Source organism: Tamandua tetradactyla, chromosome 3 (genome assembly GCF_023851605.1).
Source record: "Tamandua tetradactyla isolate mTamTet1 chromosome 3, mTamTet1.pri, whole genome shotgun sequence".
Taxonomy (NCBI): domain Eukaryota; kingdom Metazoa; phylum Chordata; class Mammalia; order Pilosa; family Myrmecophagidae; genus Tamandua; species Tamandua tetradactyla.
The window spans coordinates 173,672,766-173,689,660 of NC_135329.1; the positions used below are offsets into that span (position 1 = coordinate 173,672,766).

The 16,895-nt window shown below is 35.9% G+C and overlaps 1 protein-coding gene across 6 annotated transcripts in view; it reads right to left on the minus strand.

The window, feature by feature from the left end:
- Positions 1 to 16,895, minus strand: part of SATB2 (SATB homeobox 2) — a 276,598-nt gene that overhangs the window by 166,557 nt on the left and 93,146 nt on the right. For all 6 annotated transcript variants that reach the window (XM_077154588.1, XM_077154587.1, XM_077154583.1 and 3 more), the window contains one exon: positions 18 to 194. In XM_077154588.1, the coding sequence (XP_077010703.1) occupies positions 18 to 189 (172 nt within the window). In that variant the 5' untranslated portion in view covers positions 190 to 194. The remainder of the gene's footprint in view (positions 1 to 17; positions 195 to 16,895) is intronic.

A 16,895-nucleotide genomic window follows, 5' to 3' on the forward strand; every position in this document is an offset into this window, starting at 1 on the left:
AGGAGATGCATGAATACCTTGAGCCTGAGCCGCAGAACTGTGGGAATACCCTAGGGCCAGGAGCGCGGTCTCCACCAGCTGACTAAAAAGCACGTCTTTTCGAACCAGGACAAACTCAGCATGTTCTTCTCTGTTGTCATATTCAAGAGAGCCATCCAACTGCTCCACCACACAAAAGACAGGAATCATCAAACCTGGAGGGACAAAATTCAAGAGCAAAACACAAACATTAAAGCAAATCTCAGTCACCACGATGAGAAGGGAAGAGATAGTTATAAAAGTCACTCATCTGTGATCGACCGTGGTTTAGATTAAACAAGTCTTATGGGCTTAATGGAAAGCTGTGGATATTCCCCCTCCATTATTACTATCAGACTGAAGCAGAATTGCCCAGGGCAGTGGCAGAAGCCCTCTGATTTCAGTCATTAAAATAGGAGTGTGCCAATCAGATTGCCCTGGCATTAGACCTCAAGTTTATAGTTGGCACACAGGTGAGGTCAAGGTGACCTTATAGAGCCTCGAATCCTTAGTGTCTTTAGTTTATCATTAACTATTAGTCAGCAATGGTATTTCCAGATCAAGTTTGATATTGTATAGAAATATATTTTAAAGCTTCTCATTGCAAGGGACCTACCAGGGAGCAAATTTGATTCTAGCTCTTAAGCTTTTATGTGAATATGTTCAAGAAAGTCAAAAGAATTTAGAAGTCCTTTTTTATATCTTTTTTTTAAAAATCCTGGTAACTGGGGTTATCAATTAGCCTGAAAAATCCCCTGATCCTGAAAGTCTTATATTTAATTTATGTCAAAATATGCATGCAAATACAAAACTCTGTCTCGTCTAATTATTATTATTTTTATACATTAGCACCAGTTACCACTGGAAAGGGAATATCTCTTCTGTTTTCAGAGAATATAAGTAAACTACCCTTAAGAATAAAGCAAGTTAGTCTAGTTGAAAATCTGTTAAAATCTGTTGTCACTGAAATATTTCTCTGCTTTGTATCAAAGTGTGAAAAGCTAAAAAAAATGTTTAATTTGTCAAAGATTCTTTAACTGTTTTTTTATTTTTAAAAAGTCATACAGGCATTTAAATCTAAACATAGCCAAGGCATAAGAAGATCAAAGTTTTACCAACATATAAATAATAAACATGGACTCTGCCCTACGTAATTCACACAAATTAGTATATCACAGAATAAATTGTTGCTCTGGGTCTTTTCTTTGTGTTCTGTGTTCTCATTATGTGAAGGATGGGTAGGCAGGCAAAGGGATAAGGGCATGGAGAGTTAAATGGTCATGGTGAAGGCACTTTACAAGAAAAATATAACCTCTTTGTAAATAAGTGTGTACATGGCTGCAGCCTCTGGCACTTAGAATGCACAGGAATAAATTTTGCTAGAGGGCCCTCTCTGTCAACCCGATCTAGAAGCCTCCTAACTCACTTGGATTTGGGAAACAGAGGGTGGGAGCAGACGCTCTTCAAACTACCAGCCCATAGATTTAGATTTTCGTTCTAAAGATAATATGATGGTACAACTTGTTCCCATGTACTAATTATTATTATTAAAGAAAATAAGTATTGAATGCAATTATTAAATATAATCATTATTAACCATAATAATACTCATTAAGAATTGTTATCATTAGAAACCATGGTAATTATTATTAAGACTGCACAACAGCCTAGCAAGTCACACATGCCTGGGACAACTACTAACTGAATGTTCCCTCTTGAGAGCAACAAAGCAGTATTGTCTATAGCAAATACACTATGTGGTGTATATTTATGGAAAATATGAGCTAAGAATAAGGCAGATACATTTTTTAAGACACTGAAGATAATTTAGCCTGGCAATATGATGCTTTACTTTACAAGATACATTTTTTTTTTAATCGCAGCCATTACAGGTTTATAAAATGCTTACACTCATCATTGTATTTAAGTCATTCAATAAATAATATAAATTAGATATCCTCCAAATTATTTCTGCAGTCATTCATTTATCCAACAATTATTCACTGAATACCTACTGCATGCCAGCTATTACCCATGCCTGCAGGAATACAAGAAAGCACAAATCTGATACAATTCCTGTCCTTGATGTAGTTGAAGGTGTATTTAATCTTCCTAAGCAAGCATAATGGCATTTTATAGGAGCATTCATGAGAGTCCCTCCCAGCAGGGAATGGTCTCCATTTAAACCTTTTAACTCTTACATACTGGTATATGATCATTGTCCGAAGAAAAAGAATGATTTCAATTTTTAATGATTTAAGCACATGCACACATAGGGCCATATAGTCAGTGCTGCCATAAGCTACTTCACCACTAATAGCTGTGTGTACATAAGTTTCAATGCTGAAAATCTATGTGCAATTCCTAATGTCAACATCTCAGTGTCACACATCTGGGATCACAGATAAGACCTTTAAATGAATCTAGCTGCCCCATAAGCCATCATGTATCCATCACTTAGGAACCATAAATTTTACTCACATCTATGATCAACTGAAAACAGTTAAGACTCTATAATTTAAAAAATAATAATAATAAAAGTTCAATGAATTATGTATGAAATGCAACAAAAAATCACAGGGGTCCATAACATGTAGGGGCTTATGTTTTGAAACTGTAATTACCAAAATCTTTTCTGAACACTTTAGTTAGGTGATAGAAGGTAGCAATTGTTATTTGACTTGAAAGCAATAACTTGCGATAGTCGAAAACCAAGCACCAAAAAAAAAAAAAAAAAGCCAAGAACACACCCTTCACAGGCATCATCTACTTAAAAAAAAAAAAAGGATTTTGATGTTTTTAATAAACAAAAAATATCAAATAGGAATTTATGATAATAAAATTTGTTTTGAAGCACATATATATGAGATACTAAAGTATCATAAGCAGGTTATTTATAATCCCTAGAAAATTTTACCTTTTCTTACTAAAATCTGATCTAAACAACTATAGTTTTAATAATATTTTAACAATGCAATGCAGTTTTTACAAAGAAGAGAGAAGCAGGAAAAATACGTGCAATTACTAGTGACGATGATAAGAAAAATGAAAAATAGTAAAATCGAGGTCAAGTATGAGCAAGAAGAAAATGAAGAAATAGGTTCAAAAGCCTTTAATAAAAAAAAAGAAATGCCTTGGAGAGGCAAACTATGAAAGGGTGAGTAAAAATATATACAAACAAGGAGAATTTTATCCATTCTGTCCCCACACTTTTTCAAGGCAAAAAAAGAGAAAAGTGACAATGGATGGAAAGTTAGAGAGGGTGTTTGGAAAACATTTTCCAAATATAAATTAAGAATAGGAAGAATTAAAAGTATTTTATGCATGATTGTTTAGTAACCCACAACTTCTCTAACAAAATTTTTTAAATGTTCCAGTAAAAGAATGCAAATGTTTTGTGTGTACTACAAAATTTAGAAACAATCTAGAAGAAGAAAAAGAAAAAAGAACTTATTCTAGCCCTATATCTAGAGCTTACAACATTATTTTTCCTTTATTGTAGCACAGACCCATTTCCAGATGATCAAGTACAGAACTTTGAACCTTTTGACTATAAGCCTTGTTAAGCTTTTTACAATGGCAGGAGGTAAGCAGGTAGTTTAATCTAGAGGACAGGCACATGGCACCAGTCAGTTGCTAAAAATTGAGCTGTTCTGGCAATAAGGAAAAATGTGAATTGTGTTGTCAAAGAGGCAAAATAAATATTTTTTTACTACACTACAAAAAAATTCTCCTAATTGTATTAGTTATGATGTGAAAATTAGTCATTTTCACTATTATTTTTGAAGAATTGAATATAATTATAAAGAGTTTAATTATTATTGCCTGCACTTCACAATAGCCATGGGACAGGGCAAGATGGTTCCATGTGGTTAATAGCAAGCAGCCCTAGGTTGACTCCTGGCACTGTCACTCCTTACCTGAGTGAGTGACCTTGGGCAATTTATTTGACGTCGCTGGGGCTTAAATTCCTCCTAACTAAAATGCAAATAACATCTAAATTATGGATCTGTTGAAAGGATTAAACAGTGTAATACATTTAAGTTGTCTGATATGTAGCCCTCAAACAACACTGCCTCTTTTTTCTTTTTGAAATTAGTATTAATAATTTTTTTTTTTTTTGCATAGGCAGACTCCAAGAATCGAAATCATTAATAACATTTTACAGATGAAAAATAGACCAACAATTTTTCTCAGGGTGAGTAATAAGTGCACATGTTATTTACTAAAAAGCATTTCTTCTTCATTAATGAATGGTCTAATTATTTAAGATGCAGATAACAATGGCTTTTTAAAAACTTTCACCATGCTTCATGGCAAAGAATGAAGGCATTTGTTAAAAGAACCATGCTTCTTATTCTAAAATTGCCTGCCCACTAGTCTGACTGAGGTGTGCTTTAAGTGCAAAAAAACCCACTAGATTTCAATTACTTCATGCCAAAAAAGGAACAAAAGTAAATATATCATGAATAAGTTTATATTGCTTGCACATGGAAATATGTGGGGGTATACTGGGTTAAATAATATATTTATTAAAATCAGTTTACCTTTTTCTTTAACTTTTTAAAATATGGCTACTAGAAAATTGAAAATTACATATGTGGATCAGATCATATATCCACTGGACAGTATTCCTCTAAGCAAACTGCTGAATACTAGTATACACAGTGGTTTTTCTGGCACAGGATAGATTCACCACAAATTGATAACTAGGACAATTGTGCGATTGTCCTGAGCATTTCTTGGATACCCCTTAGTTATCTTTCCTCCATGTGCCAGTTCTTAGACTTGAGGACAGAAGCGCTCCTGGTTAAACTCCAAAATCTCTTCTCACCATCATCCAGCAAAACACAGGCTACTGCTTTATTCCTAACTATACTAATCTGACTTCTTTAATTAGAAAAAGTCTTTTCACCCCCTTTCCTTTATTTTTTTTTCTGCTTTTTTTTTTCAATTTTATTTTTTATGTTTGTATGCTATATGGTCAGGGTCACATTTCATTCTTCTTCCATGTGACTATTTTGTTATTGCAGCACCATTTGTTGATTTTTTTTTTCCAGGCAGAAGTGCATGGACCGGGAATTGAACCCAGGACTCCTACATGGCAGGTGAGAATTCTACCACTGAATTGCCCTTGTACCCTACCTTCCCTTTATTTTAAAGAACAGTTACAGTCTTCAGAAAATGCCACAACACTGGTTATGAAAGTTACGTGAGGCGCAAGGATTCTCTAATGCTCTGGTGATGTTTAACTCCAACGCTGAAAGATAAAAGGTGGTCCAACAGCAGGGAGTCTAGATTACAGGGTTCCACAACCGTCTACCAAACTTGAGACACAAAATAGATCTCCTGTTTGCATAGTGCTGTCTACCTCACCATGTACGCTGACAGATACACCTTTACTTTCTTCCCCACCTTAACCTATTATTGTCCCATAATAAATTAGGGAACAGAGACGATGAGAGAATAAGCAGCCTGCTCAAGGAAACACAGCAAGCAAGGGTAGAGAGCAGTTCAGGTTATCCAATTCTAAATCTCAAGCACGTTGAATTGCCTTCTCGGGGCTTGAAAACAACACTCCGCAACCCACACCTATAGCAATCTGAGGGCCTGGCCTTTCAGAAAAGAACCATTTACCACTTGTTATGGCCAATGGGTGAACTGTGTTTACCGTGAACAAATTCACTTTTTGACTGACTACCATGTGTCAGGGGCTGTGCTAGGTGTGAAGGAGAAAACAAGCACTGTGTTGCCCTTGAGTCACAGACACATAAAGAAAGGTCAAATAAATGGATCATATTCTCATGTAAATGCACACAGCCCAGTCTCCTTGGTCCACCCTCATTCTTGGACTGCCCCCGGAATGACAGCCCAGCCTGAGATGATAGGAGAGCTCTTTCAAAGAGCTCCTTCAGCCCATCTGTTCCTTGGAGGACGGCAGGCACAGGGTCCACTTCCCTCCAGGGGCCACAGTATATCTTTTCCTATCACCTGAGATATTCCCAGAGCTGACTGAAGATTCCAAAGGCTCTATGCTAGTGCCTTTCATATCTCTCCTTTGTGTAAAACTGAACCTGAAGTAATACATTACATACACCAACCACCACAATGACTAAATCAAAGAATAAACTTCTGAAACACTGAAACACATTCTACCACATAATCTGGATGAATAATATGGGATCTTTCAGAGAAGTGGGAAAGAAGTGAGGGTTGGGGAATAACTTCTCTTCTTGCAAATTTACTAGAAGAATGAAACCATTTATTTGTTCTATTTCTTGTCCTCTCTCTCCCGCCCCTCTCCCCCCCCCCCCCCGCACCACACACACACACACACACACACACACACACACCTGAGATCTGTCATAGAATAGAAGTAACTCGCCAATATTAACCTCTGGAGTCTTCCTCCATCCTAAAACAATAAATCAAGTTTGAGGTCCAACAGTTGCAACCAGAAACAGAAAAGAAAAACAATGTCTCTCACTTCCTTGTTGGGGTCCCAGGCAAAACTTCAAATAGATCAAGTTTGTCTTCCCTCCTCTGCTCTTCCCTGACCCTAGCTGCCCCCTCTTCACGGCACACCACCTCCTAAGCAACACTAGTCACATTCTCCACAACCCACCACTCCACTTCCACCCTCTGACATGCCCCCACTCAAAGGGGGGGGGGCAGGGTGATCTGGAGAATCCCAAAAAGATTAATGGACAAAAGGATGCTGTACTTTGCTGTATGGATGGTTTAGCAGTTCCTTAATCTCCCCAGAATCTCCTCAGATATATCTTCATTGCAAAGAAATGTAGTTTATCTCAAACAAACTTCTAATGGAAGTAGTTTAAGTGACAAAGTGAAATAGAAAAAACTTCACCAATTTCAGGGGGAGTGGTGAGAACAAAATCATTTGGGGCCAAGAGAGTCATCCATAGGCAGGCCCCCCTATGAGCCTAAGAGCTCCTCTGGACTCCCCTAAACTGTTTCAGATTTCAAAAAATTCCTTTGCTTGTGAAACACAGATTCTCTAAGGATTAATTCATCTGTTCTTGTGTTGTTTTCATAACATCTCATTGTAGAGGAAGCAGGAGCCAAGGCTGAGGTGGGACAGCAAGTCCTAGGTTGATCATAGGTGGAAGAAAATGGTCAATCCAACAATTATTGTGAAGGTGCAATTTACCTCATAACTACTTTAAGGGTAGGTAAACTGAGCCCTATATGCAAAAATTCAATGTCATATTCATCTATAGCCCTGTTTGTTTGTTTATTTTAAACTCAGGTGTCAATCTAAAGTTTCAAAAATAAAGCCCCTTGATGTCTTCCCCCTCTCCCCAGGGGGCACAGGAGTAGGGGACAAAAAGGATTATCAAGAAATACTTTATCCACAGAATTTTCTCTGGTAAAAGCAGACACTCCTTTGTAGCCCCTGAGGTAGATTTTAACTTTGGAAGATAAGAGTAAAAATTGGCTAGGGTGAGAGTGGGAGGGTGAACTTGGTCCTTTTACTTTATCACCCCAAAGGCTCAAATTGGGCCTAAAGTGGTAAGGAAGGGAAATGGGTTCTGGCTTTCAAGACTACTGATCCCAGGCCTGTTCCCAAGCTGAGAGATTCTGATTTTACCTGAAGTCTTGTCTGAAAGCTGAAGGCTAAACCCCAGGTCTCTGAACACCCTTCAGTATAAAAATTTGTCCAGGCAGTTTGCAAAACAGGATTTCATGGGCACACAGGAGACACTTTGTAGCTACTTATCTAAACAAAAAGGCTGAGCCCCCACCTGGGATCTTTGCTGTCACAACCCTGACACAAGGAACTAAATTTCCTGAAGTCAGGAATGCCCAGGTCTCTGGTTAGGGTGAATGAGAGAGAGGCCCGCCTCTTTCCTTCTCAAACAGAAGCCGGACTTAGAGAAGTCTTCTTCCTTCCCCACCCCTTAACCTGACTTTTACAAGACCCAAAACAAATGTTGGTTCAGTTGAACAAAACGCTAATTCCAGTTAGGAGTTAACAGCTCCCATTAATAGGCAGTGTTGATTTTGTTTTTCTCTGGTCACTCCCCAGCTGTGGAACTTGTCCACATCACTCTGGTCCTGCTGCGTTGCATTCAGCATGAGCAGACAAGGAAAGCTTTCTAGGAAATGATCTGCACAAGTGGATTCAGGAGCCCACTTCATGTCCTCCCGGGAAAGTTCACCAGACCACAGGGCTGCACACGACCACTGTTGACAGAAATTGTTGGTTCATCACCAACAACATCACAGTCGACTGATGCATTCATTACTCAAAGTGGTCCTCCGCACTGCCCCTTCTGGAAATGTATGCGCCCTGGAGCCATACTGTATTTTCAACAGTCCTACCCATGTCCTGCACTCAAGGACTGCAGTATCTTTTTAAATTTAGTAACTTTACAGAAACAAATGTTTACTGATGCTGGAATCAAAAAAAGAAGGAAAAAATAGATATGCACGTTTGCATATCACAGAAAATTTCTAACCTGCGGCATATTAAGTTTCCCTAGAACAAAATTAATTTTGGGGGGGGTTCTTTTCACAGTGCTAAAATTATCATACCATAATAATTTTTAAAATTATTCTCTTGGAAACCTCCAGAATAAATGTTACTTAATGATGGACCAAAAAGAAAAAAAAACCTCTTATTAATGAATATATTTGCCTTTCTCCTCATTCTCTCCCCTATTCTCTCTGGAAAAAGCTAATTGCAGCTCAGAGTCCTGTGAATCAAAAAAAGGAGTCATTAAAAAGTGTTTTTGTATTAACATTTACTTCATCACCTCTGGTTTTAAGCTCTGCCTAAATGTTATTTTATTTAATTCAAACAATTTTTGTTTAAATCTTGATTAATTTCTCCAGTTTAGTGTTAAGGAAAGATTAACTGTACTGAGGTTCTCCAGCAAGGTATTAATAAAAGAATCAAGCTCTCAGCTCTCAATAAGACAAGACTACCCAGATTTCTAGTGGGAATATTTCATAGCACAAGCATGTTTTCTTTGGGGAGTTTAACCCACCAAAATTATTAAAAATTGAGATCAAACACTGGTGCAAACCCCAAAGGAAATCATACTAAAGTGCAGAGATTTTTATCAAATAAAAAACTGAAAAGGTAAAATTTTTATAGCAAAAACTAAAAGGTTTTTCCCCTACATAGAAAGAAAATTCTACTTTCTATGTTTAGGGTTCAAATGGCAAAACATTTATGGATATTTAATAGATGCGTAGAAATCACTGTGAGATATATGCAGATTTCACAAAGCTGAGCTTAAACAGAGGCAACTACCATCATCCCTTTCTAACCATTAAAGGTGACTCTCATTCTCATACCCAACAATGCCTCCACAAGATGGAACAGCAGCCAAGGTCCTGAAAGGGCTGACATTGAGAGGAGAAAGAGAAAAGAAGGAGCGAGCAAGAAAGTAAAAATCAGTATGTATTTTCTAGTTCCCTTAGGAGACACTAGGATTTCTGGTTTGCAGTACACAGGATTATTATTGTGCCTGAGATCAAGTTAATAAAACCATCAGGGTCCCCACTGATGGACAAGATATTTTAGGTATATATGTACTTGTGCAATATATAGCAACTTCTTAAATAAAAATAATAATAATAAACAGAGAAAGCTTGTATACTATTTTTTTCATGTTATGGTTTTAAGATACCCTCTTTATAGCCATTATTTTCCAAAAGAAAATATTTAAAAAAAAAAACTAACACAACAATTTAAGCAACAACATATAAATCTACTGAAAATCTTATTTTCACCTTTAATATTTACCTAAATGACACCACACAGCCAAAGGAGAAAAACTGTTCCACATTTTACCATCTTTGAGATGTACCACCAAAACCAAAGTGATTTGTCACCTGAGCAAAACCAGTGAGAAATCTTTATCCCAAAGAAAATACAATTGCCTACTTTCCTAAAATAAAATAAACACTCTGGAAAACTACTCCATCATTTTAAATTGGAGATAATTCAAGGTATGCATGTTTCAATCTCAAAAATATTTCTTCTAGATTCCATGGATTCATAAATTCTTTAATCCGAAAAAAATGAAGCTATTAGTGTATTTCTCCCCCAAAGGGCCACAGTTTATAAATAGTTCAAAACATACAAACTCAGCACAAAATAACAGAGAGACAAATCAGCTGTGTTCTTTTTCATACTCCATATTAAAGGAGAGAGCCAATTCTTTGGGGACTCGACTTAAATGTACAGGTTTAGGCTTGGAGAATCCAGTGTGGTCCAAGAGGCCCTTGACACAGTGGGAGTGGCTATTTTAACTTAGAACCATTTCTACTGCACTTACTGCCCAGATTTAGATGAAGATAATAAAAGAAATTATACATAACAGCTTCCACGAAAATAAGTTCATTTCTTCATTTTGTTAATAGACGTAAGATCGACAACAGATATGTTTTCAAAGAGCAAGCCTCTGTTTATTATATGTATAAAAGCCTGGCCATGAGAAAGATGGCTTCCTGAGTCATTATATCAAAGGAAGAAAGGGACTGCTTCTCAGAAGCTTTCCTTGGTTAAAAAGAACTGTCAACCTCAAACTTGCTTTCAAGCTATACATCTATCTTCAATATAATTATGTTTGACAGAATATAAGCTCTTGGCAGTTAACTTGTTTACAATAAATGCTTAGTTTGGATACATGGACTGTATTTCAGTCTTATAAATATCAAACACAAACCTACAACAGTCCCATTATTGGGCTGGGAATTATTTTGCCATAAAATTTTTTATTGGGGGGCCAGTGGAATTACTTTACAGCTTGTTTTCCACTAGCCACTTGGAACAATGTGAAAAGAGGTACATTTATACTCTGACCTTGTGCCAAGAGGAATTATATGCATTCCCATAGGAGAGTGCTTAGTATCAATCCTCAAGCTACAGGTCTGCCTTAGATGGTTTTCCCCACGGCTGCAAAAACACATAAGTGCAACAAAATGGTTCTTACAAAAGTCACAGCATTTTCCTACAGAACTTTCTCTTCAAAGTCTCTTGGGAACTAATGATCATTTGTGACAGCACTGGCAGACTTTCAATGGTAAACTCTAGTTTAGGGGGTTTATAAGTTAGCTGTAAAAATGTGCTTAAGGCCCAAACCTGCCATATGAATGGGCCTGTGAACAGAGTTAGCTTTGTTGAATGTTACCTGGAGATTCATTTGAGAAGGAAAAAATCAGCTTAGTTATCTTTTTAAAGTGCCTTGACCTAGGTCTTAAATCTGCAATAACTTCCTATTCAGAAAACAATTTGCTCTTCTTATACTCTCTCAGTAATAAATAGTTTTTGGTCTTCTAATACTACATCTCTCAAATTTATAGGACAAACCTTGCCTGAATAGAGTCCTGTAGCCTAAAAGCCTGGGGCACATTGGCTTAGCCTCCATCAATGCTCTCTCTGCTAGCATGGCCATCCACTAATATTCTGAAAACTTTCTGATTCTTCAAGGTGATGACAATTTATCATTCTCAGGTTTCTTCATTTGCTTTTTAATTTCCCAATTACCAATATGATCAAATTCATATGATAATTATATTCATACATAGTATTAATATAAAGGAAAGATCATTTTAAGAATACTAGTTTAAGTATATTTTCCCCAAATAATGAATACTAGAAAATTCAGCCACTTGATTATTTAATAACAAGACTCTAACGTCATTCATTCTGGTCAATGTTATACCTACAGATGATACAAAATAAAAATCATGTCTCTCAGCTTGAAATAAAGAAAACAAGTAACTGATTTATAAGTTTCATGGATCATCACATATGATTTTATAAACCAAATTTTATCACATGGGGTTCTGGTTCTTAGATACAGGAGAAAGAGAAGGAAGAAAAATATTTTCATTGTATTATCAGCCCCATAGATCATTTTCGTTGACATCAAAAGCACTAGTTTGCAATGTGAACTAATGGAAAAATGTTAAATTCACCTAAATACTCACTCCTTTTTTTTTTTAATTAAAGAAGCCCTTTTAAAACATTGACTATTTAACTGCTGTTTACTCGGGGGAAGGAGGACATGGAGTAGGTGATTGTATGAAAAATAAAAGACTTTTTTTTAATTGTGTAACAAAAATTCCCTCCGAGGCAAAAAGACATTATGCCAAGTTCCACCCAGAATTAATGTTTAGGTTTAAATTATAAAGTCCAGAAAGTAACGGAACCACTAATAGACCCTTAAAGCTCATGGCATTCGTCAACACTGTTAGGTCATGTAAATGTTAAATTGAAAAACCTTTTGCTGACAAAAGTATTTTAATGAAGGCACTATTAACTGGACTCTCTGGACTGAATAAAAAAAAAAGAAGGCTTTCTGGGCTATTTGAGATAAATTACACTTTGAAGGGAATGATATTATGCTTGGGACAGTGCTGGGATTACGAAACCTCCACCGGGAAGGATTTACTGCCTATCATATTCCATTCATCTCGCCACCCTCAGAAAGGTTTTTAAATATTGGACCCAGTAAAACTCTCAGTGTCAGATCAAAGAGATATTCCCCTCTCAGTCTGTCAACTGAGTCCAACCTCGGCCTCGAGCTGCTATGATGACCAAAATTATTTGCAGTTTAATATCGCACAATGAGCCGGGTGCCTGAGTTAACTTCATTGTCATCGCCCAAGTTTTCAGTAATTTACAGCTTCTGTGAATAGACTAAGAAATGAAACCAGGAGGAAAGGAAAGCTAGCCACTGATTTTGGCTGCTGCCACCAGCTGCCTCCAAATTGCTGAAAGCACATCTCCTCCAGGGAATTTGGACCAGAGGTCCAGCCATGTTAAGGATTATTGATTCAAGGGTTCAAATTATGCAGATAGAGATCAGAGCCCTTGCATCCCAGGTGATGGTATATGTCACCTGGGTATGTCAGTTGATGTGTGCTCATGGAAACTCAGATTCCCCACAAACTCATATGTGCTGGGAAGAAATAATGTGATTATACAGCTTCAAATCTCTCCTTCCTCTTTACCCTGGTTACAATTTTCAGAAGAGGAAGATTAGTAGACCCGGGGCCCAGACCTAACCCTTATTTGGCAGGGTTTTGTAATAGAGGAATACTCATGATTAGTGGCTTTCATTTACATTGGTCAAAATGGGGAGAAGGGGGTAATTACAGCTCAGATAGAATATAAGAAAATGTGATTTCTCTTTCAAGCTGTATGTGAAGACAAAGCCAATGAATATTTTCAATGTCTTACGGACAACCACCTCCCACGGGCTCCACCTCCCATGGGCTCTTCCCAGGGAAGAGCAGAGCCAAATGGTCTCTCCCCCAAAACAGATTTTAGCTAATAAATAGACAAAGTCAGGGAAATGCACTTTAGTTACTCTGCATCTTCTCTGAGACCAAAAATTTGTACATTATGTGACAGGTCCACCTCATTTTTCTTAATGATATTTTTATTATTCTTTCACTCAATTAAAGCAGAAATGGATATTGCATCTTCTGACTGTATAATTGTTATTGTAATCTGTTTTCGATCGCTGCTTGGGAAATGGGTCCAAAACAACATAAACTCTCCACTGCCTCAGAAGACAAGTCATTTTCTTTTACTACGACACTTAAAGAGACATTTATCATGCTGCTCTGTTAGCATCTTTGGATTATGACCAAAAAAACAAGTTCTTGTTCTGTTTGCCAAAAAAATTATACTAATAATGTTGGAAAACCACTATTTGAAGAGTTTTGATATGAACACACTTTCCTAAAAGCTATTAAATATATCAATTTTGCCTTTACTTATATTTATAAATAATTGAAACAAATGCACCAAAAATAAGCAATTTTAATACAGCACACACTTAAAAATTTGAAAATATAGTTATTTTTACTCTATCCATTTGGTCATTTTCCAAGAGTCTTAGGCATGATATTTCACCAAATTTGCTTTCTTTGCAAAGAAAATACTTTCTTGTGTGAAAAAAACAATCGTATTCACTAGATGAACTGATACACTTGCTTTCCAGCCAAATACAAAAACCAGTAAAAGATATTTTTAGAAGATATCTGTGGTTCACGTGATGAAATTCAAATCGTTTCTATGAAAAATGCCTATTAATTACCTCTGTCAAATCTTAGTGCACTGGAAACATTTGCTCTCACCACAGTATCTATTACTGTTCTTTTCATATACGTGCAAGTCTTCAATGAAACAAAGAAAGCCACTGAGCTGTTGTGCACGTTTCAGTAACTGTAGCCATCAGTGGGCACCAAATAGTTACCTAGCATGAAACATCTTTTTTCATAAATAGTAGCTTGCAGTGTTTTCTTTTCAACTTTCTCCTTAACTTTTGATCTTTAGAACTCTATTCCAATGGTAGGGCAACGAGTTAAGGGCAAAACTGAATTTGCATTATATCCTAGCAAATAGTAATAATTAATGGAAGCAACTAAAATTGAAACATACTTCCCCAGAGAGTTTCACTAACCTAATGTGTGACAAAAGAACATTCTTACTATAATATAAAACTGACATATTTTGCTGCTAACTTTATCACAGGTTAAAATTCTTGATATTTCTATTAAATACTGCAGTTTAAGTACTTTTGTGAACTAGTAACTATAATATACACTCTTTTTTAAGTTTTAAAGGTATAGACATCAAGTAAAAAGGGGAAAACTACACTATTAGTTCAAGTGCACATTTGAATATCTAAGGCACATTTACTCCATATTGTGTCACTTTTACCTAATTTTTAAAATCTGGAATAAGTAAACCTTTGCAAATGATACAAACTGTAGAAGATAATTTCTGATGTAGCCTTTTGCTGCTGCTTAATTATCCTGATTTTACCACAATTTTTAAATTGCTTGCTATTAAACACCAAAACAATCCTGTTCACGTAAAACAAAAAATTATATATGCAGAGTTCCATGATCATTTTGAATACTCCAGCATGAAACATTTTAACATAAACATTTTTATTGAAAAAGTATGTGTATCATGTCCAGCTATGGAGCTTATTTCTATGTAAAAAGAAGAAAATAAATATTTGGTTGATCACTGACCAACGTCACTTTAGAAAATGGAAAATAGCACGCTAGAGGCTGTGTGTGTGTGTGTGCTTTGTTTTGTTTTGTTTTGCTTTTTTAATCTGTACATCCTCAGCTGGCTTTTGTTTTAACTCATACTTCTATTCCAGTCAGGGCCATCTCCATTGACTTTGAAATATCTACCACCTTACCCTTAAGTAGTGGGATGATGAATCCTTGGTACATAAAAATCCATTTTTAACACAGACATTTTCAAAACCTCTACTGTACTTTAAAATAAAAGAAATCTACAGCTCTCCTTACTGGCACCCTAAATTAATGCTAGACAACAGCAATGATTAGAAATGAGAAAGGACCCATACAATCAAAGTCAGCAGAGGGAAATCACTCATTTTAAAATTGCTATAAAGAAAAGAATGGATACTAAAAGGCAAACTCTCTTCTTCATTTTTGAGTTAAGCATAAAGGTCTTCTACTTGAAACCATTTTCAGTTATTTCTCTTTTTTTTTCCCCAAAAAAACAATGGTTAAAATGTATGGGTTAGATCCAACATCTCACTGCTGTTCTTATTCTTGGGGAGTAGGGGGAAGGGGAACTTGCTGCCAAAGATACTGAAAAGAGAGTTCGGGCTGCTAATTTTCTGTTCACGAAATCTAAATTCCCCTTATGCATCTCACACAACTCATGAAATAATATGAAACAGTATTATATCACTGCAAATTGAGACATTTTTATCAAAATAAAGAGCGATGATGCCAACATTTCATTTGTCATTTCCCACTTGTCACTTATCACTGACAAACTGTTACACATACAACTTTTGTCAAATGCTCCATCTTTAAATATGTTCCAAAATGCCATTGTATCTCAGCATTCAAGTAAGGAAGATAGTAAAAACTACCATGTTACCACACATTAGAATATCGGTTCAAAACAAAAAATGCCTACTTATATAAAATATAAAGTATTTTTGACTGGTTTATATGCGTATCAAGATGAAGGTGGCTCCCTGAAATCAAACTACACTTACATTTTATGCATATTTAGGTCAGTCATTATTAGTTATAAGAAACGTTTTTAATAGTGAGAAATCATGTCATTTTTATTGGAACAGAAACCTAAAACCACTAAAAAGCTGAGTGATCGAATAAAATAATACAGCTTGGAATTCATCTAACTCTGTTCATTTGACACAACTTTTTTTTAAGTTGGTATATAAACAATCTCTACAATGAGTTCATTTTTAGAAAAAAAAAAAGAAAGAATGGTTTTAATTTATCAAAGTAGAACCATCAAACTTCACTGTTTATCACCTTGCCAGATATAACAAATAATTTTTTATTTGGAACAAAATATCCCAAATATTTTTGTCTGGAATAAAATAGATTTATATGATCTTAAAATAATTCAGATTCATATTGCTAGGTATCTAACAAAGGTGATGATTAGTCTGTTTTCCTCCCTAGTGAAAAAGATGACAAAAATAATCAAGAAAGGAAAAGAGAATTTAACATGTTCAGGACTGATCTCTGGTGACAATCCCTAGGGTAAAAGGATATTGCTCATTTTCTACAGGGGTTAAAAAGCAGATGTCTTAGGGGACCTGTATGTAGTTTCAACAAACATATAAACCCACACATCTCACTGCAGATGATCTTAAATATATAATGGTCAGTGGGTTTCTGCTGATGGAACATGCTTCCAAAATTACTCAAAACATCAAATTATGCTCAGGACATTGAGGGGTGGATACTCTATGTTCTGTTTAATGTGCATGTTCCATTGCATATATATATATTTTTAACCAAGTATGTCTTTATTTTAATAACAGGCCAAGGACTAAAACACTTTAGAG